Source organism: Oxyura jamaicensis, chromosome 1, assembly GCF_011077185.1.
Source record: "Oxyura jamaicensis isolate SHBP4307 breed ruddy duck chromosome 1, BPBGC_Ojam_1.0, whole genome shotgun sequence".
Classification (NCBI taxonomy): domain Eukaryota; kingdom Metazoa; phylum Chordata; class Aves; order Anseriformes; family Anatidae; genus Oxyura; species Oxyura jamaicensis.
Genome location: NC_048893.1, coordinates 91,770,703 through 91,798,018, shown reverse-complemented (window position 1 = coordinate 91,798,018; position 27,316 = coordinate 91,770,703). Strand labels below are relative to the sequence as shown.

The window sequence follows — 27,316 nt, the reverse complement described above, 5'->3', positions numbered from 1 at the left end:
CCCCCCCCCCCCCCCCCCCCCCCCCCCCCCCCCCCCCCAAAAAAAGGCTGCATTGCACTACAACGAGAAATGAAGTAAGACAGAACAAGCCAAATACATGACAAGATAAAAATACATGCATACGAAGTTGCATTTAGCACAGGTTGATATACAGAGACCAAAAGCACTTACTTATTAGGAAATTAGTTTAATAAGCTTTATAGACTCTTCCAATACATACCGGTCTATTGCAGTTTAATTCCAAATACATGCAAAAGAAAAGAATCCCTATTCTCTTCCCTTTAGAAGGCAAAATAAAACTTTGTTTGACAACTTTCAAGTAGTTTCACAGATTTTGCAACAGATCTGGAAAAAAAAAAAAAAAAGTGGTGCTAAGGGCTAAAGTCCAAGGACAGTTGAAGTCAGCTGATACTGCCTTTTTTTTTTTTTTTTTTTTTTTTTTTTTTTTTTTTTTAATATATCACTTGCTTCTTTGGTATTACAGGGTAACCAAGCTTCTGTGCCTAACTGTAAAGGATTAGTTATTTACTCATGAAACTTGAATGACTATAATTAACTCCTCGGCAGGAGTTTGAGCTTTACATGTAAGAAAAATACCTCCAGGTGCTTATTCAACTAGTATTGTTTGATCAAAATCAACAACAGAAGCAGCTGAGTTGCTCAGCTAGTGTCTAGGGCTTCCATGTGCTGTGAGAGTCGTGTCAGTCCCAACATGTCCGTACAACACTCAGTGACAGGTGAGCCCAGAAGTCATTTTCAGACCTATCAAAAGTGCAAGACAACGAAAATACTAACAACTTAAGCTAAGTGTATTAATGAAAATGATTAAGAACTATAAATTAAGGTACACAGAGAAAAGCAGTCCCCCAAGCACCACAAGGTAGAATTGCTTATATTGGGAAATTTGAAAGCGTGGACTCTAATCATTCTGTGCAAACACAGATTATTGCTGAGGAAATACATGTTACATATTCATAAAATATACTTGGTATGTGGCAGCAAATCAGATGTCCATTAAAAATAGAACCAGAAAACCCAGAACATAATTCATGTCAAAGGATTCTAATAATTTGCACTATGCAAAACTTTCCAAATACATAACACCCAAGGTAATACAGTATTTCCACAAAAGAGAGACATATTTTTAAACATGACAAACACTGAAAAGAATTCACAACGCAGGCATCTACTGGCAAAAATGAAGGAGATGCCACAGGCAGTAACTCAGGGGACAAACACAGTACCAAACAAAATCAGAACAGCAACCTAACCTGTCAATACTAATTTACCCAAGACTGTTAAAACTTCCTGATAGGTCAAGAGCTGGTCACAAGTAGGATGTGAAACCCTGTGGTTTCAGGAGTGCTATAGCAGGAAAGCTGTGCCATAACATCAATTTTCTTCAGACTTTCTGTTATTGCAATTAGCAGAACAGCTTTGGCAACATCAGCACAGAAACAGAGAATGTGTTGGAGCACACTGGTTATCATCTATCCCTTCTTACAGGCATGTGAGCACAAGTTGGCAGTGACCGAAATGCTGACAGTTTCCAGCACGAACACGAGGAAAATGCTGTGCCTGCAACTCAAGTACCAATACTTTGTAAATGCAAAGAGGTGGCTTCAAGGTAGACCTTATGCAGACACACTTCTTCCTGTCAATTTGCCTAGTAGTTCCAGCGGTACTTCTAGTTGTAGGCACAGCCATTTTCCTCATGTTCACGTTGGAAACTGCCAGCATTTTGATCAGATACTGAATTTATTAAGTGGTGAGCACAAAGAAGGGCACTAGCACTCACTGAATCTCAATATACCACCTCAAATACCGTCGTAATTAAGAAAGTATAATCAGCCTTCGCATTTATGCTGTAAGTAGCAAATTTTGGCTGTAACTGTAATGTGTTATCACTCATCTCCATTTAGCAAGCAGAAAAGTTAGGAAAACAGAGATCTGCAATACAACTAGCACAACAAAACCAAACCAACCAGCCCATGATTAAGCTTTGGTAATGCTGAGGTTTAAGCAACTGATGCTTTAGTTTTGATCCCCTCAACAATTATGTCAACTTCGGCTGCTTTTCCAAACTTAAATGCTGTTACAGCAGAACAACAAAAAGAAAAAAAAAAAAAAATACAACTCCAAACCCCTCACACAACTGCTCCACTTCATTTTCAGCTATCTTGCTCTAAGGCACTGCACCAGAAAGACCTCACCCATGAAATATGAATTATTTAATAAATGCTAAATGAAGCTTTGAAAGATTACATTGCAATTATTCCAAGAAAGTTACATAGTGCCAAATTATGCAGACATATAAAGACTTTTCCCTCCCTGAACTACTATAGGTAAATTGAATGTTTACAGGCATAAGACCCAATTCAAAAAAAAAAAAAAAAAAAAAGCTCAAAACTTTTCAGTTACTAAGTTTTTTTTATAAATAAATGTGAACATAAATACATCTATCACAACTGGTAACTTCAGGTCTTAATTGATAGCAATTATTCCTGAATCCATCCCACTTTTTTCAACTTCTAAAGGGACAAAGCCATCTAAGAAATGACAGAAATGAATTTTTAAAAATGTCATAGGTAAGCTATGAGCAGAAAATTTTGAAATAAATTAATTGTGATTTACCTGTGTCTTTAAAACTCACAAAAATTTAATTTTCAGGTTTTATAACACACAACAGTCGCACGACTACAAATAAACACAGCTCAGTCTTCAGGAATGGAAATGGCTGAGCACTTTGCTTATCTTTTTTTTTTTTTTTTTAAAGGATGTCTTCAGGAGGTTTTAAAGCTTCAAAGTTTAAGAAAGGTGTGAACTGCATATTCATACAGGCAGAAAAAAGGTCCAGTCCCCTCAGAAATACTTGGAAACAAAATTTCATGGAATGTTATAATTCCTCCGTCAAGTTATCTGAGCTAGATAACCTAGGTAAGTTAGGGAATTGTTACACTGGAATTATTATTATCGTTATTAACATCACAGCTTCTTTGCCTAAATAAAACTGTCATAGGAAGTCATTTGAAATTCAGTTTTTTTTTAAATCTTTTTTTTTTTTTAAACCAGTACCCCATCAAATGCTCTATACAGTATACTTCTGCTGCCAATAGTTAAAACTGAAAAATACAAACCCTGCAAAAATACCTTGTCAGTGGGAGCCATAATCTAATAAAGTAGCAATAGTGCTGTAACTTCCTACTTAAAATAGCAAAGCCCGAAACTACTAAATACTTCTGACTGATGTTTCACCTAAAGGCCAGCCTAATTCCAACCTCTCATCTACGTAAGCTCCTCACTCTCTCTTCCTAAGGTATGAATGACAGCGTACTTTTGGACAAAACCAGCTAATTGTCACATTTGCAATTCAATCTGTATACTATTTAATCCAACGTGATTTATTTTAAAAGAATTATCCAACTTCCAAGTTTCAGCTGCAAGATGCTTAGGCTTGCAATTGTACTCCTCAAATTTTCAACTCAGGAAGACACTGGTCCGAACAACGTTCAGTCCTCAGGTCACAGAAAAGAGGCATTGATGACCTATGGTCCTGTACACCCCACTTTTGAGAAGTAACTGAAGGAGTAAACGACTCATCATATTGATCCAATTTCACTTGACTTTACACCAAGAGAACGTATTATTCCTTTAGCATTAGTCCCACAAATTAAGCATTACAAAAATCCTGCAGAAGAGGACATAAACACTAATGTGCATATTTAAGAGTTCTACCTGAACTTTGAGGTGCTGTGTTCTTAGGCTCTTAAAACACTAACAATGTGATTCCTGTCTATGCAGGTAACCCCATAAAGGAGCATGGACATTCATCTTTCTAAAATTTATTCCTAATCAAAGTCTAAAGTAACCCCAAATTAACTTATTCGTTATGTAGTACCCCCAAAACACAATCAGGGTGTGCCTTTTACAATTTTAACACTAAGAACAGTATAATCATTTATTAGAAATCTGTTTGCTATGATTCATGTTGTTTTCTATTTCTACTAACAATAACTTTAGCAAATACTTGTGCTTTACCTCACACAGATGGTTTCAGACAAAACACAAGAAAGTTACAGCAAAAGGACTTTAGTGAAAAGGCATCAGACATGGGAAACCAAAGCTGTACTGCACAGACCAATAGTAACAAAAAACGAACATTTCAGTACAAAAGGGTAGGAAATCTGTGAAAAAAGGTTTCAGTGGTAAAGTAGAGGTTCTGAACCCAACAGCAGCACTTCCTCACACTTTGGACTATCTGTGCAAAAGCAGCATTAATAAAACACCTGTATTTACAAAACAGAGGTAAGGAAACGGCGGGTAAAGCTCAGTTCCTACTGTCATTGTCACAGCCCTAGCATCATCTCGTTACGAACAGGGTTTTCTGCTATTGATGGAAAAGAGTCAGGTGTAGAGTTCGTGTCTTTATGCTACTCTGCAGCTTATACTAGTGTCGACAACTTGTCAATTAAATCATCAACGGTATTCACAAGAAGTTTGGTATCTTCCTTCTCACTCATTCGATGCTGGCCAGTTTTGCGGAGGATGACATCCACATCTTTGCTCAGGATGCGATCAGCGACTTGCATAGAGATCTGCCAGGGCACGTCAGTGTCCTTCACGCCATGAATCAGCCGGACAGGACACGTGATAGGAATGGGACTATTCAACAAGCAGTGGTTTTCTGCTTCCTTAATGAAGTCGTATGTCACAGAGTAATATCCTTCCTCATTATACTTTGTTGGAAACTTCCATTCACCTTTTTCTTCTATTTCTTTTTGTGCCTACAAAAAAAGAGAGCAAAGTACACACGACTGATGTTATGAGCTTTTACAGTTCCTCAATTTATTTCTATTCTAAATTCACTTAAACCTTCCTCCTTGAAAGCACAAGCCTATTCAGCTTACTGAATATAAACTGGAGAGGATTCAAAACCATTTTAAAACAAATAAAGATATTCTAACACTGAAATCTAACAGACTGCAGAACAACAGAGATCTGACTTCATGCCTTATATGCCACAATCACATTCTAGTATTCACACCAGCTCCATCCTAGAAGCACTGTATTTTGCAGACACTTCAATTAATGTTAATTTACAACTTACCTCCACTACAAACACAAAATACTGTAATACTGCAATATATGAACAGCTTGAACAACACAATTTCTTATATGCTTGACCGAGTTTTAGATTGCACAAAACACAATCGTCAGCTTTACCTCAATGGGAAGCCTCTTAAAGTTTGTTACAAGATGGTCTGCTGCTACAGCTACTCCAACTAGAGCAGCTACTTTATCTGGGCGTGCTATTGCGGCATGAAGCATCAGCCATCCACCTAAGCTGGAGCCCACCAGAATCTTAAGAGAGAAAAAATAAGACGTTATTTTATAGGAAAAAGCCTTTTTTCCCCTTTTACAAAACATCAGTTTTCATCTTGTTTAACTACTTAAACCTTGGGCATAATCCTGCTGTCCTTACCCAGGCAGAACTGCTGTCACCTCCAGTGGAAATTTTGCCTGAGTAAGCACCACAGAATCTGGAATTTTGCTATTCTTTTTGTTTGACATGGCTGGTTATTGCTCTCTGAGACTGAAACACTGTAAACAAAATGAGAGTTGAAACAATTCAGTATCAAAAGCATGCTTAGTTTCTTTCTTAAAATAAAGTCACATCGAAAAGGTTCAGTGCAGTGACAGAGGTCAACAAAAGCAATTCATAAACAAAATGTTTTTGAACACAATAGGAGGTTTTCCCAGGTTGCAGAGGATTACGTTTCTCACAATCATTTCTGAAGTAACTGAAGAAGCCAAATGCTGCTTCTGCTGATTTTTTAAGCTATTTTATCATACAGAGTACTTTAACTTGTAACAGTCCTGTAAACCCTTCAGTTAATGCATCAGCACTGGGACAAAACCACGAGGAGGGCTGCACAGCACGGGAATGGTTCCTTGCTGCCTTTTAGTTGGAACCTTCACCACAAACCCTTCCCAGACCTCCTGGGAGAAAGCCAAGGCTGGCGTAACCCACTGCCAGCGACAGCCGTGTTCCAACAGCTAGCCTCTGTGAGGTCCTGCCAACCCACCTTCCCACAATGCTGTCATTGACCTGTTTGCAAAAGAGGTCCCATGAACATGACATGTCAAATGAATCAGCTTGGAAGTGACCAGCTGGAAGCTGTTAAAGAGATGCTACTCTTTCCCAGACCTACTATAGGCTATTTTTGATTGTATGTCATTCCATCTTGAGGAACTAAGATGTTTTATATTTAAAAACAAAAGATAACCTGTGGTCCATCTGTAAGTTCATCCAGTATAGACAGAACATCTTTTCTCCACTTCCCAATTGTACACTCCTCAAAGTTACCACTTGAACTTCCACATCCTGTATAATCAAATCTGGAAAAGTAAGCAACAAAATGAAAGTCGTAGTACTGTCTACAGCAGCACAGATGCTAAAACTGAACAGTGTTGTTTACTAAAAATTATACACAGGACAGCATACTGCATTGAATATTTTCTTCCTTGGTCCTGAATATCATTAAGTATCACCAGAAAACACATGAAAAGAGGTTTAGATACACCTATGCAACGAGGAGAACGTTTCATGTAGCAATATCCAAATTTACCAGGATATTTCCCAGACTATGAATTTGATAAATTCTCTGTAAGCCAAAAAGCAACATACTTCAGTTTTGAAGTGTAAAAGCTCTTCCAAATGCTGTATCAACTTAGGAAGGCTTACCAAGCTTAGCATGCAACCTAGCCTATCAAAGCAGAATATCAGCAAGCACATCTGTGTTCCTCTACAGCCACAGAAGGCACTGGACAGCTTAGTAATATTTGGTAATTAATAAGCACGCTTTGTAATGATAGTTTAGGAAAAAAAAAAAAATCTGGGTGCTACAACTAAAATTTCTAAAGGTTTTCTTTCTTTTTCAATGTTGTGTCTGTAACTTTAATGTAACGCACAGTGCTAGCTAGAATATAGAAATTTATCACAGAATCTTCTGAATTTCTTTCAAAATACATTCTCGTGATTTATCTCAGTCCCTCAACTGACAGAAAGCCTATGCCTGAAATGCAAAAAAGATTATTAACTCATTAGCTTGTGTACAGCACAGCACGCATTCCAACACAAACACCAAAGTCTACATGTTTTGTTAACCCCCCCTCTTCCAACCTATGACAGTTGTTTCATTTCCTCGAGAACAACACTTTAATGTACCTGACAAAGGCATGACCTAGAGAGCTGCAGAAATCCTCAAGGGCAGTTGCTTTCTGACCATTCATATTGGAATTAAAGCCTGGAAGGAAAATAACCCCTGGATTCCTGCCTTTTAGTCTATGGTAAGCTAGATTTGGTCGATCTGGTCGAGTCAAAAAGCTGACTGATGACTTCTGCCTGCAAACTAAATAAAAACATTTATTTTAGTATAATTGTCAAGATAATGCTGGCAGAAATGCTAACATTTTATAAAATTAGAATTCACGAACTGTGTACGTATCATGTGAAATTAAGATGCTTAGGCTCAAGAGGAAAGAAAAATGAAAGTGCCTCCTACGCTTTACAGTGACTATAACTTAACAACTTGAGGTTGCTCGGTACTACAGCCAACCATGCAAGGAGCCCACTCAGCAATTAGTAAAGCGTCCAACAGAAGACAAATGCTAAGATTTGTTTTACTTCATTTGTCCCCATGTTCTATACCATCTTGAATATTTCCTCATCTCACATGAAATAACAGCTTTCTCATCCACTTAAACTTTTTGTTTTTCATTTGTTTTTCAAGAACGAATTTCAAAAAGATTAATTTTGCACGCAAAGTACTGTGTGTGATGGTAAGTTTACAAGTATACGAGATGTCAAATTTTCATTAAAATTGCAACTGCAGGTCAAAACTTCAACTGCATCAAAACCCCAGACCCACCAGATCTATGAAGGAGCCATACAGCAGGGCAATCCCAAAGTGGGAATTTGGAAAGAAGCTTCTGATTTTACCTTTTCCAAGGTGAAGAACATAAAACAACATTAGCTTTGTTCACAACCAAAGTAAGTAACATGCAGCCTCTCTCATCATACCATCCACAGCCATTTCTGCCTAAGTTAAAAGATTGCTAGTAACACTGAAAATAAACAGGGTGATCAGCTCCAAGTCAAGTTACTTAACACTGCCATCTAAACAGCAGTCTTATCCTTAGACATGAAACATAGAAAGTTTAAAAAAAAAGTATGTTTTAATGTATGTAATGTATTTAAATGTATGTAAATACAGAATAATATATTAAACACACTCCATAAGGAGAAAGAGTGGACCATTATAGATCTATGATTTTCTTATACATGTCCTAAAGAGGCACAGATATCCCGTCACGTGGATTTGTTCATTCTTGCTGGAGGGGATAAATTATACCAGTATTCAGATTGTTCTACAGTTATCCAGAATAAAATACCACTTGGAGAACCTAATACTTTGGAAATATTTAATAAAATGCAAGATCATTTAGTTCAACTTCTGTCAAAGTGACCTGCAACATATTATTAGACCGATAATAATAATATGCATTTTTCCCATCGGTGTACTGGGAACTTAAAATTGCTTTGTTTTGGTTCAAGATAACAAACCAGACATATTTAGAAAGAAAACACTAGGTTGGGCTGTTATTCACATTAATAACCATCCAAAAATATAGTTTCCACCAAGGAAAAGAGATTAAGAAAAGAAACGCTACCAAAAGAACAGGATGCTAAATCTCAGTGACTGCTACAGTATTTAATCTAATCTTAGCAGTAAGTTGTATCTCTACTGTGGGTGAAGGTAAGTGGTTTACAGAGAGGTGTTAAGAGGAATTAATCCCCTCTATTATCCCACTCAGCAAGATTAATTTGTTAAACTGAAAGCTTGGTCTAGACTTCTGATAAGACTTTGACACCCTTAATTCTTAGGTTAGAAGAGGACTGGTTGCTGAATGCTGATAATCAACAGTGGGGTACAGAGCCTGCACAGCCCCAAATGGTACAACAGGCCTTCCCAGTGGTATAACCATTGGGTAAAACACTGCAAAAACTTTGTTTTGTTTTCCACATGCACGAGTAAAGGCATGTGCAGAAAAGACACAGAGCACAGCTAGCATTTGGTGTTCTACTCGAACAGAAGTTATCCCGTTTGAACCAGAGATTAAAACCACTAAATCTCTCATGAAAAGACAGGACAGTTCTTTATCCTATTGATGCACCAATTGTTATGAAGGGGAATAAATACCACAATAGAAGCATATTTATCTAGATGCATTCACTCTAAGACTTCTGGTTCATGTGTTTAAGTACGCCAGTCACTTCTTCACCTGTCAGTGAGAGGTACACCAAGAATTGCTACACTTGATAGAAAAAAAGAGCTAGGAGTATTGGTCCCTCCCTTAAGCCTTGATAACGATTTCGGAAGTGATTAGGTTTCCATCCTGGAGCATGCCGGAGGTGTCCTCAAATTGTTTGACACTGGGCAGGGTTTAACCCGAGCTACCAACACCGCTGCTGCCCAAACTACCCGTGAACTGGTCTCTGCGCTTGACAAGTTACTCTAAGTGCATCGGCAGCAATGCTAACCCGAATAATCCACAAACCTAAAGCAACCTCCGCAGCCAGCCCATCAGAGAGCTCACCTCAATGGGGTCACACTCTCCTTAGACAGTCAAAGCCATCAATACCTGAACGGCTATCCAGTAATTTCTCCTCCTGATTTCAGTGAAAGACCTTGGGGAGAGCAGGGGAGCACTTGTGAAGGGTGCGGTGTGGTATCTAGTGCCAAAAGCCGCGTATGGACAGCAGAAGTTAACTAGAGGAGGGCACAGGACGCTTGCCTGATGCTATAAAACCCTCTTCCTTCCAAAAACCCTGCGATTTTAACCGAGTTACGACCCGGTGCAACCACGACTGACAGCACAGCCACACATCAAAGCCAAAGAAAACCCCAAACGCCCTGGGGAAGGCTCCAGCGCTACCACGCAGGCAGGGCCGGCGCAGCAGCGGGGGAAGGCAGCTCCGGGGGGCGGGGGGCTGCCGGCTGACCCCAGCCCGCTTCGCCCCCCGCGATCCCCCCGGCACTCCCCACCAGCTCGGGGGAGGCAGCGCCCGCCCGCCCCTGGGCGCACAGCCCGAGCCGCCACGACGAGGCAACCCCCGGCCCTCCCGCCTCCGTGCCCGCCCAGGGCCGCGGCCAGCGGGGCTGCCCGGGGGCCGTTGCCTTACCAGCGAGCCCCGGGGCCGCCCGCAGCGGCTGCCACAAGCCGCCGGCCCCCCGCAGCCCCCGCGCCGCGCCCATGGCCGCCATGGCGCAGGAGCGCGCATGCGGCGGCGGCCAGCAAATGGCGGCTGCGTGCGGGGCCTGCCGCCGGGCCCGCGGCTCCTGGCAGCCGCTGCGGGGCGGAACGCGGCCGCAGGGACGGCGGGGCAGGGCGGTGCAAAGGCCCTGGCCCCCCTCGCTTCGGCTCTGCTGCGCCGACACGGGGTGGGCTCGGGTAGCAGGTGCCCGCTCTGGGGAACGATCGCGCCCCCAGGCAGTGGAGGAGTCCAATAGCGCCGGGCTTCCGCGGCGGGGTGGTGAGTCCTGCCCTCGAGTCACGTCCGAACCAAGTATTAGGAGAAGAGGGAGGCCCTTGAGCAATTCTTGCCTTGTAGTATCTAAATAAATGCGGTAGCCACGGCTGGTGATATGTTCTTTAAAGAGGGTGGGTCATAAAAATGAGGAAGGTGTTACATAAATATGTACATTGATGTATAACGCACATTTGGACACCACCATCCACACTCATAACTTCGCTGCCATTCAAGAGATGATTTTCCGTGGCTCTTCTATGGGGAAACACATGGAATAGTCAGATTTTTACAACACAAATTTTCATGTGCAAGTGTATACAACATTCCTTGAAAGGTAATCAGAAACACATCAAAATCGAGTGAATGTTTAAAACAAGTGTATTTTTAAAAATGTTTATTGAAATGCCTTCATCGCATCATGCAGGATACAAAAATCATGATTAGAAAACCTTTATAACCATACTTAGAATTAAAATCAAGATACATCGGGAAAAAATAATAATTATATAAAACAAAGCAGTTCATTTCTGATAGTGTTTTAAATCGTTAGATTACAAGCTGTGATCTGCACAGACGATACCAATTACCTTGCGGTAACCCTTCCTTCTTTCGTGATTCAAGTCAAAACTGACATGTCATGCTAGAGCAACCATATCACCTGTGTATGCCACAAAGAATTCAGCCCATTCGTTACAGATACAGGGTTTAAATAGTATAACAAATACTTTGCCAGCATACATCTATCCTGCTTACAGTTTTCAATTTGCTCCTTCAAAAGCCATTAACTTTCCATCAAGAAAAAAGTCAAATGTGCTTTTTTTATTACACAAACCACATGGCACAAGTTTTGATTACTGAAATGAGAACCTCTTTCAAGTCAAACCAAAAGAGACTTTCTTGAAGTTCAGTTCAATTAAATAATTGAGGTTTTGCAATATTACTCAAGGACTTGGACATGATTCTTGATTCTAAAATGGGAGACCACCGTACCCTCAATATTTTAATTGTTTTAGGAGTCCCTATACCCTACTTAATATATTCAGGGTTTTTATTCATACACTGCTTAGTGTAAACTCTTAAGAGTTTGTCAGATTCTATCTGACAGCATTATTCTGTGCAGATATGCTTTTAAAAAGTCTCCTGGACTGAAAACTTGGCTTCAAAGAATTTAGATAGGTAGATAACTTTGATGCTGGCTTCACGGGGACCAAAGTTTGCAAGGTTTCAGTAGAGCATTCACTTGGCACAGAGTAAGATTAGAACCACATTAGATGGGACCTGGCTACATAAAAGAAAACTGCTGAAGGATCCAGAATCAACTCATTCTATTTGATGTGAAGTATTAAAAAAAAAAAAAAAAAAAAAGTCCTCCCGATGACAAAATTAATACACGTTTTCCCATTTCATAGCCTTGTGGATAAATCCCACCTTTACAAAGCTGTCCTTCTCTTTTATGTTGAGCTCCATAAATACAGACTTGAAACACACAGTTGGTGTCACTGTGTGATTAAACACGCAGAATGTTGTAAAAATGTAATTACGTTAAAAATCATGAAGAGTTTTGGCACTGTCTCTGTACAGAAAGTTACGTACAACTAACACTTCGAAACATTACAGTAAGGGAGTCATATAACTCTTTGGCTCTGTTGTAATACTTAGCTACTAAGGCAAGAATTGTGTGTACCTTAGGGCTGCTTTTTATTTATATTTTTATAAAATACTTGACTAAAAGTTTTAAAAAGTTACCTAATCATCTATAAATGTCAAATGCTGCATATTAAAATATATGCTATTACACCTTTTTGTTCCATTACTAGGATTTTTGCATACTGATGAGAACACACACATTTGTAAACTTTATGTAGACGGTCTCTACATAAGCGAATTTGTACAAAATTATAATTGAATCAAGATGTTGTAATTTAAGTTGACTGATTATTCATTTTGGAGCACTATAATTTTCTCAACAGCTTTAGCTTTTTTGCTTCTATAAAGATCAATTAAAATAAGTAAAAAGTCCCCCTTTTCAATGCATTTATAAAACTTTCTCAGGTTTTGGGTGCACATCATAAGGAGGATATCTCAGAGTATTCACTGGTATTTTATGCAGCTTTTCAGATTTTACTACATATGGCTAACTTCATATGTTCTGTTATTGCAGTATGCCCTATTGCCCCATTTTGTTATAACATGAAGTGGGTGTAGCCTTCTGCGCCTGTAACAATAACATCCATCCATATCCTCATGGCTTCTGGCGTGGGAGCAACCATATAGTATATCCGGTCATGTGTCTTAACACTGAAAGTGAGTAGTGGGTTGGGACTCTAAAATAAAGCAAAAAAGAAGCAGAAAGAAGGATGTCAAAAGAATGAAAAATCAAAGCCATTTATTAGAACCAGAAATATCATACTTACAGGGAGATTCAGGACAGAGTTAGGGAGAAAGATAAAAATGCAAAATTTGGAAGCACTGCGTCCAACATTGCAGCACTTGGGACAGAGATACCTTTAAAGTATTTGCATCCAGAATTAACACTCTTAATGACATATTTTCAGTAGAGTATTACACAACTATTGCCTCCAAATTGTTGCTTCATGCCCAAACAATTAACTCCCCTTGAGCAGGTACTATGTCCAGGGGTCAAAACCACTTAGGCTTTCACAAATCCATGCGCCAAGGATACATTCAGGTCATCTCTATTACACGTGGGGCAGGGGCTGCCATCATCTGCGTGTAGCAGCTAACTCCCTCCCTATGACAGATGCATACAGACATCTCTTGATTTACCAAAGCTACTCATGTCAGTGATCGTGCCCATGGACTAAGGAACTCCTCACAGTAAATGCCATGGGGGACCGTCTCTGCTTTCATCAATATAAAAGAACAGCGTTAACAACTACTTTGGCTTCATCTCCCTTTTCTTCCAACCGGTTTTTGTTTTGTTTGTTTTAAATGATGTTAGCTCTACCTTTAATTTTACAGCAGCTAGCGTACTTTGGGTACTGCCATATGATATTCAGTTAAAACAAAGTTTACCTTATATGCATTCTTTAGATGATCATAATAGACTTCTTCAATAGCTTGAAAATAAATTACACCTTTTAATTTAGTTTCATGTTTGTCTGAAATGGAAAAGAGTAAGTTACATTTTAAAACTGAAATGAACAGCACTTGAAGAAGCAAAAGGCTAATTTGAATTTCTATATACGTTCAGCAGATTAAGTTACTAGATTAACACTTCTGCTTGTGAAATCCCCCCAGAAATTTTCAGCATCTCACCAGCTGGATGGTTGACTTAAAAGAGATGTATTTCCTTCTTTAATTTGCCTTCTTTGCCTTGTTTCCAAGGAAATAAGGCTTTTGCAAATTTCTCATCTGTTTTTAAGTCAGTCCCTCACTGAAGCATTTAAACCTTTTGTCCAGTATTAGCCAACAGGGGGAAGAGATGTCTCTGAGATAAATCCAATCTTCCAATTACATGAAAACCAGACAGACTTCAGATATTGCTAAAGTACTACACCATAGCTAACAGATGAAGACCCACAGTTTTTCTTCAAAGAAAATTATGAAAAACAATTTTGAAATACAGTTTGATAGCAAAAGCTTTACATTAGAATATCATTTGTGCTTATACTTATTTGCAAAGGCTACCTCCCGTTCACAGTAATCTCCCATAGTCTCAAGCTAATACTTAGTATTCAAATAGAAGGTTACTAGGTCACGGGCAAGTTTCTGTGAGCTCTGAGACATGAAAAAGTTTACAAGAGGTCAGAGTTCCTGGACACTGGCCTCAGCATTGTAATTGTGAACATTTTCCTACTCTGCGACACCCAAGGCAAAAGCCAAATTCATTAGCCATAGTTTGCCTCTTTTGCCAAAGAGACCCTTCCAAAGCAAAGGCCCTCTGAAGAAAAGAAACGCCAGAGGTAATAATGACTGAATGGGCAGTTAGCTGAGGGAGGCCATTCATAAGCAGTAGCTTGTACCCAGTGGCACTGTGTTTGTGGCACCAATGTCCCACTGCAGCAAAGCTGAAATAAACGCGGGGAATCTTCTCACTTCAATTCTAATATCTACACTGGAGACACAGCTGACAATCTCCCTTGAAAGGAAATGGAGAGAAGTGGGCACATGCAGGGTGTCGATTCTAAACTATTTTAGGTATCTACTTGCAAGAGATCTCACATGTGAAGTTCCAGCCTAAGAATCCAAGAAAAGTTTAAAGTCATCTATAGCTCTTAATAGGACATTTTTAAAAGAAAAAGTTTAAGAAGGTTGATTTTCCATATGGCCCACACATGGCCTCTCATTTGGCATTTATTTTTTATATGTAGACCCAGTCAGGAGAGAAAAAAATATTACTGCATGTTGCATCTACAAAGGAGGATGAGTTAAAAATAATTTGAAATCTGGCATTACATAAGTGGTGCCTTAATGCGTGTCAGAGAACCATCCGTGGCGTATGGGCCACCAGAGCACACCGTGCTTGCCTTCTGACCCAGCATCAGCTAGTGATTCACTGGGGCAAGGAGGATACAGACCGTAAACTTAGCACTCAACTGTAACGTTTCACAAGAAAAAGGAACAAAGACAGATAAGCATCTCAAGTATGCTCCACTTTCCTGCAGTGTTAAATAATCCCAGGGGATGTTAAGGAACATCAGAACTGCATGTGATACTGAAAGGCAAACTTCCTCCAGTACTCTTGTATCTGGGGAATATAATGCCTTTGACCCCAAGTTAGTATCACCTCAACAGGGGCTAGTCATCTAAACAGACATCTTAGAAAAACAGAACATTTTAGTCTCATGACAGATTCTGCTGTCGTTTTCAATTCTCATGATCTCAGCTTACATCCTATCAGTAGATGCCGTCAGCTTCCAAAGCGTCAGATGATGGTGAAAAGAAATCCCATAGACGAAATGATGTTGTGTTGGGAATCTCCCCGCCAGCCCATAGGGGACCAGCAAGGGTATAAGATTACAGCACATGCTACACAGAGCTGAATACAATACCGTACAGCAAAGTATTCTGTCTGTGCAACAAAATCAACTGTGCTAGATTTTCAGATTTTAGGATAAGTTCTTCAGTTTAGTAGACTTGCAGAACTAAAGCAATATACCAGTACATTCAACTTAGAGTTTATTTTTTCTGAACATACAGTACCAAGTTTTATTTTGGAAGTTACTACAAAGATCTGGACAGATCCTAACTTGTGCAGGCAGCTGCATTTTTGCTCAGCTCTTACAGAATTCTCATGAAACTGTTGGCTGGAGTCCTTGAGACATTATGAAAAGTTTTCTTTGGTAATTAAAACGCATTATGGCAGCTGTATTGCACTCAAAACCAAAACTGTTAACTAGCAACACAACTACTTTAAAAAAATAGAAATCAGTACCAGATGAGGACACTACTGTATGTTACAGGCCTTGCTAACCAATAAACCAGATGTTAAGAACAAAGTAGAAAAGAACGTTTGCTTCTCACATTCTTCACAATGTTATTGCAAACTAGTAAGAACCAGTCATTTGATACATAATGAACTCAAATAATGTATTTTAAAAAGATGGACCAAGCAATGCCCACCATCAATTTTAAGTTCCTCATGACCTTCTGGAAAGCAGTAATGTCATAAAAAGAAAGGGAACAGTTTGGGCTTTTTGGTACCAATTGTTTTCTTCTACTTCTTAGCAATTACTGTCTCACATATGCCCTTGTCTGGCCTCTCCTAACAATAAAAATTCATAATGCAAAATCATTTTTCTGGTTTCCTCTGAAACGTGAAAGTCAAACTATTTATAGATTTGCACAGCTGGATGTAAGACATACAAATTCCTAAATTTCTAATTTCTGGTTTTGACCTGAGATAACAACATATTGCTTATAATGGCTCCAGATATCATATTATAACACACTGCAGTCTACAGAAAACTCTTTTGAGTATTACATGTTGTCCATTTTGAAATTTTTTGGACTCTCAAAATATGGTAAATGCAAAAGTCTACTTCTCTAAATGAAATATTCTGAAATACTTTTCAGTGATGGGACTACAGAAGCATTCCATTTAATGTTTATGATAAATATAATAAATTTTACTCTTTTATGATGGGTGCAAGACATCGTTCCATCACTGACAGAAGTATATCATATTTAGAAATAAATTAGGTGGAGCCATTATTCTATGTACTAGAAATGTTGTGATTCTTTCTTTTCCTTTCCTTTTCCTTGTCCACATCTGTTATACTCTGTTGTGTCCTTTCTGACATTAGGATTAAACAGTAGGGAAGGGTATTTGTATCCTGAGGGCATATGTAAAATACAGAACAAAACGGAACTGTAAGCTTTATTTGGGACTCGCTACATCTTCATAACTCAACCAAGTTGACAGGAAAATAAGAGGGTACAGACGTAGCTTAACAGTGATACTAAAACCTACCTGCATAATATGTAAAAGTTCTCTTGTTTCTGTCAAAAACAAACCATCGTTTCTTCCATGTCTTAATTTTCCCTCCCATCTTAATCAGAAAGCCTCGGCAGGTCTTCTCTGTGAGGGAGACATGGTAACAGGTCTCTATGTTGTGACCAGCTGTTTCAATGTGACTTCGTAGATCAAAGTCTTCCTTTCTAACGGGCAAATAGCGAGTCAAGGGACGGGCCTACAATAAAGAAAATCATTATTTTAACATAGATCTTCTCTTTCACTCCTTCTACTACAAGGTCATAATTGCAAACAACCCATAGATTCTACCAATGATGGTAACAAAAATAAACAAGTTTTGCTGCAGACAATATTTTCTTTAAATTAAAGATCCTTAGAAATTACTTTTACCAAGTGTATGCACCTTGATAAAAGTGAAATTAGAGCGTGGGAGTTTCTTGAAATCATCAGTTGATGAGCTGGCAAAACAGGGGCCATGGCACAGAAAGGTTGTTTTAGAACTAAAACATGAATCGAATGTGAAAGGTGTGTTGCTGCTTCAGATGAAGCATAAGGACTTATATGGTGTGATGTTAAGCAAACCCTTTACTTTTCTGGCCTAGATACTAACTATGCATATCTGACACTAGTATTTTATTGTTACATGCATCTTAATGAAAAATAGAAATAATAAAAAACATGCTATTAGCAGAAAATTAGGAAGAAAGAGTGACTTGTAACCCCTAGTTTGTTTTACAAAGGTTGCTGCAAATGAAATAGAATTACTTATGAACTATTTAAGATGGTATCTGGTTCACAATCAGCAATGCAGCACAGAGAGCTGAAGCACATCCCTCTGCAAGAGACAGCTGAGCAGCACAGGAAACGGCGCCTCATTCTTGATCCCAGTTCAGGACTAAGTCTGCATCAAGCCAAATAGGATAAGTTGGGAGAACAAGTAGGAGCGCTTTAGGACCTCTGCCAGCTAAAGGGAACATGCCTGTTTTCTATGCCTGAGGGGGTCTAGGCACAAAACCTCATTTTAAATGTAGAAAACAAGGCTCCCAAGGCTCCTGCTGCAGCCAGGGCAGACAGAAGCTACAACACTGGACTATTCAGAACAGAAGCCTAGTTTAGGTGGCTCTGATTGACCTGTGAAAGGAGTATCTCCTTCCTCCTTTTATTTTTTTCCTGTCTCTCTCTACACTGACTTCAGAGAACCTGGAGAATCTAATCTGCCCCTGCACCATGCCTAAAGTTAGCCTTTTAAATACCACTGTGAGTCACAAATCTAAGGGACTTTCTCTCATTGCATTCTCAAGAATCTCTTCGTGCAATGGGAGCTATGTTGCCTGCACCAGCTCTTAACACCCTTCTAAAATTATGCAGTCGTGTATGATACAAGCTGGAACTAGCTTTGGCAAGTGCAAAGATGGAGTTCCTTCCTCTAGTTGACATTTCTTAGTGTCAGGAAGTGCTGGAAAAAAAAAAAGTTTTGAGATTGGGTCTAACAATACAAACGAAAGAAAAAAGTTAATAAAAAAATTGTTGTTCTTTCTGAAAGGTATGTTTTGTCTTCCTGCCAATTCAGTCTTCAGCCTCTGCTAAGTCTGCCAACTAGCAGTAACCGATAGGGCATTTTATTACAACGCAGCCACGCTCCCATTTCACGTAAGGATATAAGCGCGGCATTGTTGTTTATGCCATATTTGAGTTGTCATTAAAATTTCATAGACACAAAGAAGATATTCAACTGAAGTATACATACCATTTAACATTTGGTTATTTCACTTTATTATGAAAACAAAGGAATAAATATGCTTAGGCAGAAACAGCCTCAAGTTCCTCTGGGGTTGCCCTAGTGTTATCAATTGAAAAGGCCAATAATGTAGGAGCATTGATAAAAAAAATATAATAGTAACTCATAAAGCAAAGATTTAGCAAAAGTAGCACAGATAAATGCATATATATATTCAAATGAGATAGGGAATCCTCTGTGTCACATACATATAACTAAGATGGAGGTCTTAATATACGTAATGTCTTACTATACTAACAATAAAATAACTGCTTAGTCTATTTGCTCTACCATGTAGATTTCATTAGTTGTAGAATAAACAAATAGGTGAAACCTCTAAGCCTGAAGAAAGCTGAAGATACATCCCAACAAGAACAAAGATGATGTCGGAGGTAGTATGGATTTAACTACATAATGTTTCCCATGTTGTATAGTCCCAGTAACTGTAGAGGAAATAGTTTCCTCTACAGAGTAGATGTGGAGATTAAAAAATTTCTTTATCTGCTGTTCGTTTTGGTTTTGGTTTTTGTTTTTTCCCCAGTCAAATATATGGGAGGTGAATATTCACATTCCAAAATACTGTATGTATTATAAGAAAAAAGAAACAACACCATTTATAAAATTAACACTCTCACAAGTTTCTGTTGTTCAGGCTAAAAAAAAAAAACAACAACACACTGCTCTGCCCCTACTCACTAACAAACCTTAACAGATTAGCATTTATACTTTAGGTATAAAATGCTGAATAGACCTAGGCTATTACTTAGATCTAAACACCCAGACATCTAAGTTTCCTAGAGCCCAAACATGCTTTTGGTGACACAGTTACACCTCAGAAATACTAAATCCGTCCATTTAACTGGAAGTAGCTCTGTTTTTCATTTGCAGAAGTAGACTTGCTTTGTCTATCAATAAAGAGTCCAGCACCAAAAATCATTTCATGTCAATGCATCTCACCTGTGCTCTTTGTTTCTCACGTATCTTGACTTCCTTTTCAATTAGTTTTTGCCTCTGGCTAGTTTCTTCTTCCAATCTTTTTTCCAGTTGCTCTCTGCGGCGTTTCTCTTCTTCCAAAGCACGTTTTTTAGCTTCCATCTCCCGTTCCTAAATACCACAGCACATGAAGGGCAATTATGTGTGAAACTATAGTTGATACATAATTTCTAGCTAGAACTAAATCTTTTTTGCCTCTTTAGCAGGCAGAAATATATATCCAGCACAGTGGACTGGCAACTGGAATCAGAATTGCAAATACTACCACTCTAGAAATGAAGGTTCCTCATAAGCAACTCTCATAGCAGTTGTAGGAGAAATGCTGATAGCTTCTGATGGGATTTTGCCCTCAACTCACCCACTGAAATAGGAGTCACCACATATGGGCTCCAAAATGTACCACAAGAGTAAAACCAGACCAAACTCTAGGGGGAGAGGCAAATTCTTAAGTCTCAATTAGATGTAAACTATTTAGGGTCCCATATTGCATTTAGGAGGGTTTACCTAACTTACATGCCCACTCTTATTTTTACTCATAAAATTATGTTTTACCCTGGACTCAAGCAGCCTAGTCTTTTCAGCATGTGCTTGTTTCAGAAGTCTCTCCATCTCTTCTATTCTTGCAACATTTGAAGTGCTAGCACTGCACAAAACAAACAAAAAACAATGAAACAGTTATTTAAAAGAATACTTGATATTTAAAGCCATATTTTATAGTCCAACATTAGGCAGTTTAAGAGTTGAGTTGCTACTATTCCAATCCAATTCCATGCAGTAACCTCATGTCATAAAAATGACAAAGAACACGATACGCTGAACGTATACACTCGCAATGCAGAGTTGGGAAAAATTCAGACTCAAGTACCTAAAAATGCATCTTATCGGTCCTCTGTGATGCATCATCATCTCTCAGATAACAGAATATGGAGGCAGTTACAACGTCCTAGCAGAACACATCACTGATTCTGAGAGGTGGCACGAGTAGTCATCTAAATATACCATTTAGGCCTTTCTGGCTATGGACCATCTCTGTTTTCTGTCTCACTAAGCTTATCATCAGGAAATGCTAGATACAAACAAGGAGGATTAAGAAGTATCTGTAAAAGCCATTCATCCAGTGACAGAGCAGCATCAAGTAATGCCTACTAGATAAAGTAACTGGCAAGCCAAGGAAACGAGTAATGACAGAGAGTGATAGATCCTGGCCCACCACTGCACAGCTGTCACACCATTGCCTGTTGTTTTTTTTTTTTTGGCTCTATTTTGCAATAGAAGGGTACTCGGATGACACTTCTTCACTTTCAGCTTGCTATCAGAGGTGGTGTCATTTCTGCATCTTGGACCCAAACACTCTGCAGTGATAAGTATCTCATTCTCATGGTGGGGGGTAGAGCACATGGATCCTAACATGTAGTTGATAAACAGGTTTACAGTGCGCTAAACAGACCTGCTGTGTTTCTGGCCCTATTTGATGGGAGATTTCTCAAAAAATCTCTTAGATATTTACCATACCCACTGCTGTACTATGTTCTAACTCAATGTAATAATCAATTGTTTCTTTAAGCAAACTTATATGTACCTCAAAGTGTAATAGATACCTGGTATGGAGAACATCTTTTCTGCCCTTTGCCCTTCACAGTGATGTTTTGCTTCTAGTATAGGTATCCTAGTCTTGAAGGATTTGACAACACTCTTGTAATTACTAATCCAGACAAGCCCATAACAAAGGGGTGATTTTCTGCCTCATATGATCTGTCAGAATTTTAATCTGTTGAGTACACTTCCACATGGCTTGGCAGATACTCATTCCATAATACGGAGGTCACTCTGCATACGTTCTGAGAAGGTGCTACCATCTCACCCCTAGCTTCCATAACAACATACCTACCTGTGAGAGGAAGTATTCTCTTACGATACTCTGCTAACACTCCAGTTATTATTGAAAAGCTCTGCCAAATTGTGTTCTTTCTCTTGCAAAGGGCACTTGCTATCTGGTGCCTGATAGGCAGCCAACAAGCAATACCATGTTTCTTGCTTCCAATACAGTTTCTTTGTTTAATCTCAATTTAACAGCCATTTCAACTGAGGTATTTTCATGCCTCTCTACTTTATTTTTCATCTTATGATATTCAGGAAAAACATTTACACTGTCTTACCATTACTGATGCCACTAGACATTATGAGGAAATTGAATGGGTTCAAATGTTCAGGGCAGAGAGAAACTTGACCTAGGATTATTCTGAAAATACTAACTGAGCACTCAAGTGGAAGTGGGTGTAAGGTGGCAGGTTTATTCCTGCTACTCAACAGCACACAGACCAACTGTGAAGGGACTGCGGCAGAATGGAAGTAGTTCAAGTCTGTGTTCTGGGCAAGGGAAAAAAAAACAAAACATGACAGACTAACAAGTTTAGCTTTCTGAATATGCCTCTGGTGGCCTGTAAGACCAGGAATTTTGTCTGAAGTATGAAGTCTTCAGAAGACATTTTTCTGTCTGATACTGAGGATGTGTACTGTGAGAGGATAAAGTACAATACAAAACACCTCCCTTAACCCAAGCTTGCAGAGAAAGTATAATCCATCTGAAATCTAAGCTGTAAAAAAAACTTGTTGACTCTGGGGAACAAAAAAAAAAAAAAAAAAAAAAAAAAGGACACTGACTTAGATGCGTAAGCATAAGTTTGACCACAGTATGTTTAGTACGTTTAGTTGACATGCCTAGAAAATCTGGGTCAAAAAGCTTCCATAGAAGCAACAGGGCCATACTTAACTCACTTAAGCAACCTGGAATTTGTTTAGTTATAGTAGGTTTTCCCATATAAAACCAGTCAATACTTCGGCTTAGTTAAATTCTTTCATCCTGGGTTTGCTTAGCACTGCAGAGATGAGTTAATTCACAGCCTGTGTCCAGATATCAGAAACTAGGTAGGTATCTAAAACAAAAATACTCAGAACCTGAGTCCTAATGTTTTATACTTAAACTAACAAGCAAATAAAAAAACAGACAGCACCATACCAACGCCACTGGTATTTTATAAAATCCTTGACATTGCAGCAATAAACACTACAAGAGGAAATCAGAGGGCTGGTAACCTGTTACCAGAAACAGATGTTGAATAAAACACAACATGCTACCCAAAAAAGCTGTCCTTGTGTTCACAAGAAGTTCTTAATCCCTTAATCATGTTGTATTTAATTATCAGCCTCTGTTGATGCTTGTGAACCTGCTGGGGCAGGACTATGCACGTAAGTGTAAGCACCATTATTAAAACCAGAGTGTCAGAAGAAAATTGTTTGCACACAGTTTTGAGACTTAACTGGACTTTTTTATTTTTATTTTTTAAAAATAAAACAGGTCACTGATGTTTGTTTTAATTGTAGTTTGAGCTGACAGTCTCTGAAGAGAAGAAAAGCAGCTGAGGGCTCTAAGCCTTTCAGAATCATCTCTTCATTTCTACTGACCCAGACAAGGGAGGGGAAAGGGCAAAAAGGATTGCCAGAGGACTCCTAAGCATTTCAGCGTTAAGTATCAGCATTAAGCATAAGCATTAAGTAACTAGCAAGTTAACACGCTGGACATGCAGAATGAATGCACTTCATCACCGGCAGGTATCTTAGGAGACATTTCCTATCACAGGAAACCTGTAACAACTAGGGAAGGAAGCTCAGGAATTATCTCACTCTGAAAAGAGCATCGTAATCTCAGTTCAGGACTGACATTGATTTCTCTGTGGCCTTCAACATACCATTTAGCCTCTCTATATTTTTATTTTCCATCTTTATTTAAACAGATAATAGTCAAACTTGATGATGAAGGGCTACACAAAATACCAGGTATTATACCTGTCTAACGATCTTACATTTTCTTAACCAGTTAGCAGCGTTCGTATTACCATAGCGTCAACATTCATGTGTTCCCTTTGTTGTTATAACCCTACAACCATTACAGCATCAGAAATGAAGGTTATTTACCTGGAAATGTTATCTGGTGAACATGCTGATATGCTTGTCTCCATACTGTCAGAACTGTCCAAGCTTAATGTATCAAAGGCATGGTCCTTGTAGCTACGATCTGGGTAATGGAAGCTATTCAAATACACGTTAGATTCGGATGCTGTTCTGCTGTAGAATTCAGGAGATTTCTGCCTTTGGTTTTCACATATACGCTGATGGTTATACCCTACAGAGTACAGAGGAAACATCTATTTTACACAGAAATTCTGGGACTTGAGCATAATGTGTTAACAGCACGAGCATTTTGATTACCAGCTCAGACTTAACTACTCTGTGACCATGGTACCATGAAATTAATTTATGAATGAATCATAACTGAATACCTTTAAATACCCATTTTATCTATGACAGACACAAATATATGCAGATTAGTATGACTGCCTTTTCATATATATTATTGTACATGTATTATGAAAATTTAACACACATAAATTAGACCTGTTGCCAAAAGCAATATAGCTGAATTCAGGAATCTAAGAGAATAACTACTGATTTATTATTATTATTATTATTACTATTTTTACAAAACACAGCACTCCTGATTATCAGAGGTCTCAAGTACTTGTTTTTACTGAACATGGATTATTTTTTCTCTGTTTGAGGAACTTTGGCATTCAGTAAAGTGCAGGCTGAGCTTGCCTGATGTAGAGAAGAGTATAAAAGATGACATTTTAATTGCTGAAGTTATTTTGCAATGCATTTTAAGTTTTGTTTTGTTTTTTAAATCTGGTTACAAATGCAGCTTCACTGCTTGTCTTTTCCTTGAATCCATGCAAGAAGTGACACTTCCTCACAGCTTTGATGCTCAGTCAAGTTTATAATACTCTCTGCACAATCCTGACCCAAAATGTGAGCTGGTGGCAAAGTTGGAGACTAGAGCACCTGTTAACACTAAATTACACTAAATGAAAATCTCCCTTTCAGATGGGAAACCAGACGTTTAAGATAATACACAAACATGGGAAAAGTATTGACAAACATACGAAGTTCACACAAAATTTTGACCAGACACCATCAAGACACCATTGTTAGGAAAACTCACTAGAAGTGGGAATGCTCTCCTGCCTTATTCTCTACCTGCACTTATATGGCTACTGTCTGATATTTTCTTGGATATGTCAGAGTCGGAAGAATTTCATTTCAGGGAGCCAACTACTGCAGCTCTGCCTTAGAAAGGCTATACTAGTCTCCAAAAGGTACATGAAAAACATGACTAAGGCTGCATAATTAGAGCATATTATTAAGGATCAAGCCCTCCAAGCATTTCCAAGGCAGATAAATTGTTTCCTCTCCCCCCTCCATTTCACTTCCCTCTGCACAATACAAAGATTTTTTGTAGACAATTAATGCTGGTTTCCAAGGAACTAATAGAATTGTACTTGCCATTTGAGAGAACACTACATTTCAATAAAAGTTCAATTGCTCTGATTAGTAAAGGAGACAAAAAGGATACAGATGCACTTCAGCATTTACAGATAATAGCATCACACAACACAGATGTTACTGATTTACATGTGCAGTCTGTTTTCTTCCCTTTATTATGGCAAATGCTGCTGTTATTGTAGATACACAATTACCTTTCATACTCGAACCTTTGGAATGACTAATTGCTCCTGTGAAATGGTTTTCAATTATTCATTATGGAAAAAGAGAAAAAAATAAATTACTGAAAGAAACTGCATTTAAATGAATGTTTTTCTGTGGAGCCCTTTGCAAAAGCTGGGCTACTCAGAAATGTTAGTTTCATAATATCTTGTACTTGACTGAAAAATAAACCCACCTAAAAGGTACAGAGAAACATACCAGTTTTACAAATACTTTCCAAAAGGAAAGTCAACTTTTTATTAAGATGAAGAACCCATTTTTAAGCAAAACATTTGTCAGTTAAATTTATGGAATCATGCAAATGTAACTAAACACTGCAAACTATGTCTCTCTATATATATTACAGCAGTTTGGTTGCAAAATTATGTGTATTTGCAGAAGCAAAGCATAATGTGATGCTCTCATTTGCTCCTCATGTCTTAAGCAACAGGCAGTTCACAGCTCAGGATCAGCTACATACCGACACCAAGATGCCTCTCAAGCAACACATTTCCATTCCTGATTCACACATCACACGAGGAAAATCAATTTGTTAAAGTATTATTAACTGCTCAGGTACCTATTCGCAGCACGTGCAATTAAAAAAAAAATTCAACTCCTTGTAAGATCCACTAAAAGTTTCCCACAAGCCAACAACATAAATCTAAGCTAATACAGGAGCTAAAATGTTTCCCATTGCATTGGTTTGTATTCTCCTTAGTAAAATAATCTTAACTGTTAACAGCCAAACTGTTCAGCAAAATATTACAATATCTGTAAAGCCACAGCATCCCAAAAAAATCCAAAGGAGTTGCCACAGAATCCCAAAAAAACAAATACATCACCACAAAATTATAGAGAGGTCAGAGATATAGGTGAAAAGCTGTTATTAAAAGCAGCACTGTCAAGTACGTCAAGAACCAGTACTTCATAAAAAAAAAAAGAGTCTTGGTATAACATTTTCTTTAATTCCCATTCTTTCTTTTTTTTCTTGAACATAGAAATTAACATGTCAAAATATATATTTTTTTGTATGAAAACATGCCAAACTAGGAAGCCCATGTCTACCTTGTCATTGTCGCCCACAGATCTGCAAAGACTTCCAAATTTTCTGCTCTACTTGTTTGGCTATGAGCAAAGAAGCAAAAAAAATAGGCCTGCACAAAGCTGCAGCTCTGCAGCTATTAGCATTAACCAGAAGTTTTAGTTGTGACAGTTTGACAGCAGAAACAAGAGTTTTTGAAGTACTATCATTATTTTACAATTATTTTTTTACAAAATCCAAGATTTCAGAAACTACTTGACAGTGCTGATGAAATCAGTAATTTTGCCAAAAACCAACGACAGACGCAGCCAGGTAAAGAGATGTTTTCATACCTTTTCTAGCTTTTCCTGAGTTTTATGAGAGAGTAAAAAGAAAAAGAAAAGCAAACCAATTTGAAAAGCTTATAGTTTGTCTTCACGTATATATGTTGCCCTCAGTATACTGTTTTTCAGTACAGCTTAAGAAGCGGATGATTAATCATCTTGCTGGTACCTAACATCTCTGTCTCGGCAGTACTGTTCCCAGTACTGTGGCTGGTCTTACACTGCTGTAGCTCACAGCTAGCCATCCCCTCCCCTGTGGGGGCCAGCCCACAGTCCAAGGGGCCCCCCTCCTACCTCTCCTTGCCCAGGTTCTTGGTACCCACAGGAAGTTCTTGAGCCCGTTTCCACCTGTGCAGAGACTCGTCTCTAGATTGCATCAAAAAACATTTAATTTTTTTTTTTTCCCCTTAGTTTGCTTAGAAAGGCTTCTCCACAGGAGCTTAATCTATAAATACAGTTCTTCAAAAACACCTCTTGAATGGCTGCTAAGAAATACTTTTTCCATTAATATTTATATCAAAGATGTCTCCTCTTAAGAACAACTTAC

At 38.6% G+C, this 27,316-nt stretch overlaps 2 protein-coding genes and 1 long non-coding RNA gene across 13 annotated transcripts in view; all 3 read right to left on the bottom strand.

Annotated features, from left to right (window-relative positions):
* The window catches only part of LOC118160443, a 7,050-nt gene extending 3,551 nt beyond the window's left edge, over nt 1-3,499 (bottom strand). The window contains exon 1 of the long non-coding RNA XR_004747499.1: nt 2,374-3,499. This is a non-coding gene — a long non-coding RNA (uncharacterized LOC118160443). The remainder of the gene's footprint in view (nt 1-2,373) is intronic.
* A 366-nt stretch (nt 3,500-3,865) lies between these two features.
* Nucleotides 3,866-10,401, bottom strand: ABHD10 (abhydrolase domain containing 10, depalmitoylase). Its single transcript, XM_035315165.1, has 5 exons — nt 10,247-10,401; nt 7,229-7,412; nt 6,288-6,399; nt 5,224-5,361; nt 3,866-4,784 (listed from the first exon to the last, which is right to left on the bottom strand). The coding sequence occupies exons 1-5, from the start codon at nt 10,326-10,328 to the stop codon at nt 4,443-4,445; spliced, it is 858 nt and encodes a 285-aa protein (XP_035171056.1). The 5' UTR covers nt 10,329-10,401; the 3' UTR covers nt 3,866-4,442.
* A 572-nt stretch (nt 10,402-10,973) lies between these two features.
* PHLDB2 (pleckstrin homology like domain family B member 2) overlaps nt 10,974-27,316 on the bottom strand; it is a 110,710-nt gene continuing 94,367 nt past the window's right edge. For 8 of the 11 annotated variants that reach the window (XM_035315139.1, XM_035315140.1, XM_035315138.1 and 5 more), the window contains 8 exons: nt 26,779-26,793; nt 25,395-25,430; nt 23,776-23,983; nt 20,356-20,446; nt 19,768-19,914; nt 17,031-17,250; nt 13,631-13,716; nt 10,974-12,918 (listed from right to left, as the gene is read on the bottom strand). In XM_035315139.1, coding sequence (XP_035171030.1) covers nt 12,778-12,918; nt 13,631-13,716; nt 17,031-17,250; nt 19,768-19,914; nt 20,356-20,446; nt 23,776-23,983; nt 25,395-25,430; nt 26,779-26,793 — 944 coding nt within the window. In that variant the 3' untranslated portion in view covers nt 10,974-12,777. The remainder of the gene's footprint in view (nt 12,919-13,630; nt 13,717-17,030; nt 17,251-19,767; nt 19,915-20,355; nt 20,447-23,775; nt 23,984-25,394; nt 25,431-26,778; nt 26,794-27,316) is intronic. The other 3 variants (XM_035315143.1, XM_035315147.1, XM_035315149.1) reach the window with 1 other exon arrangement.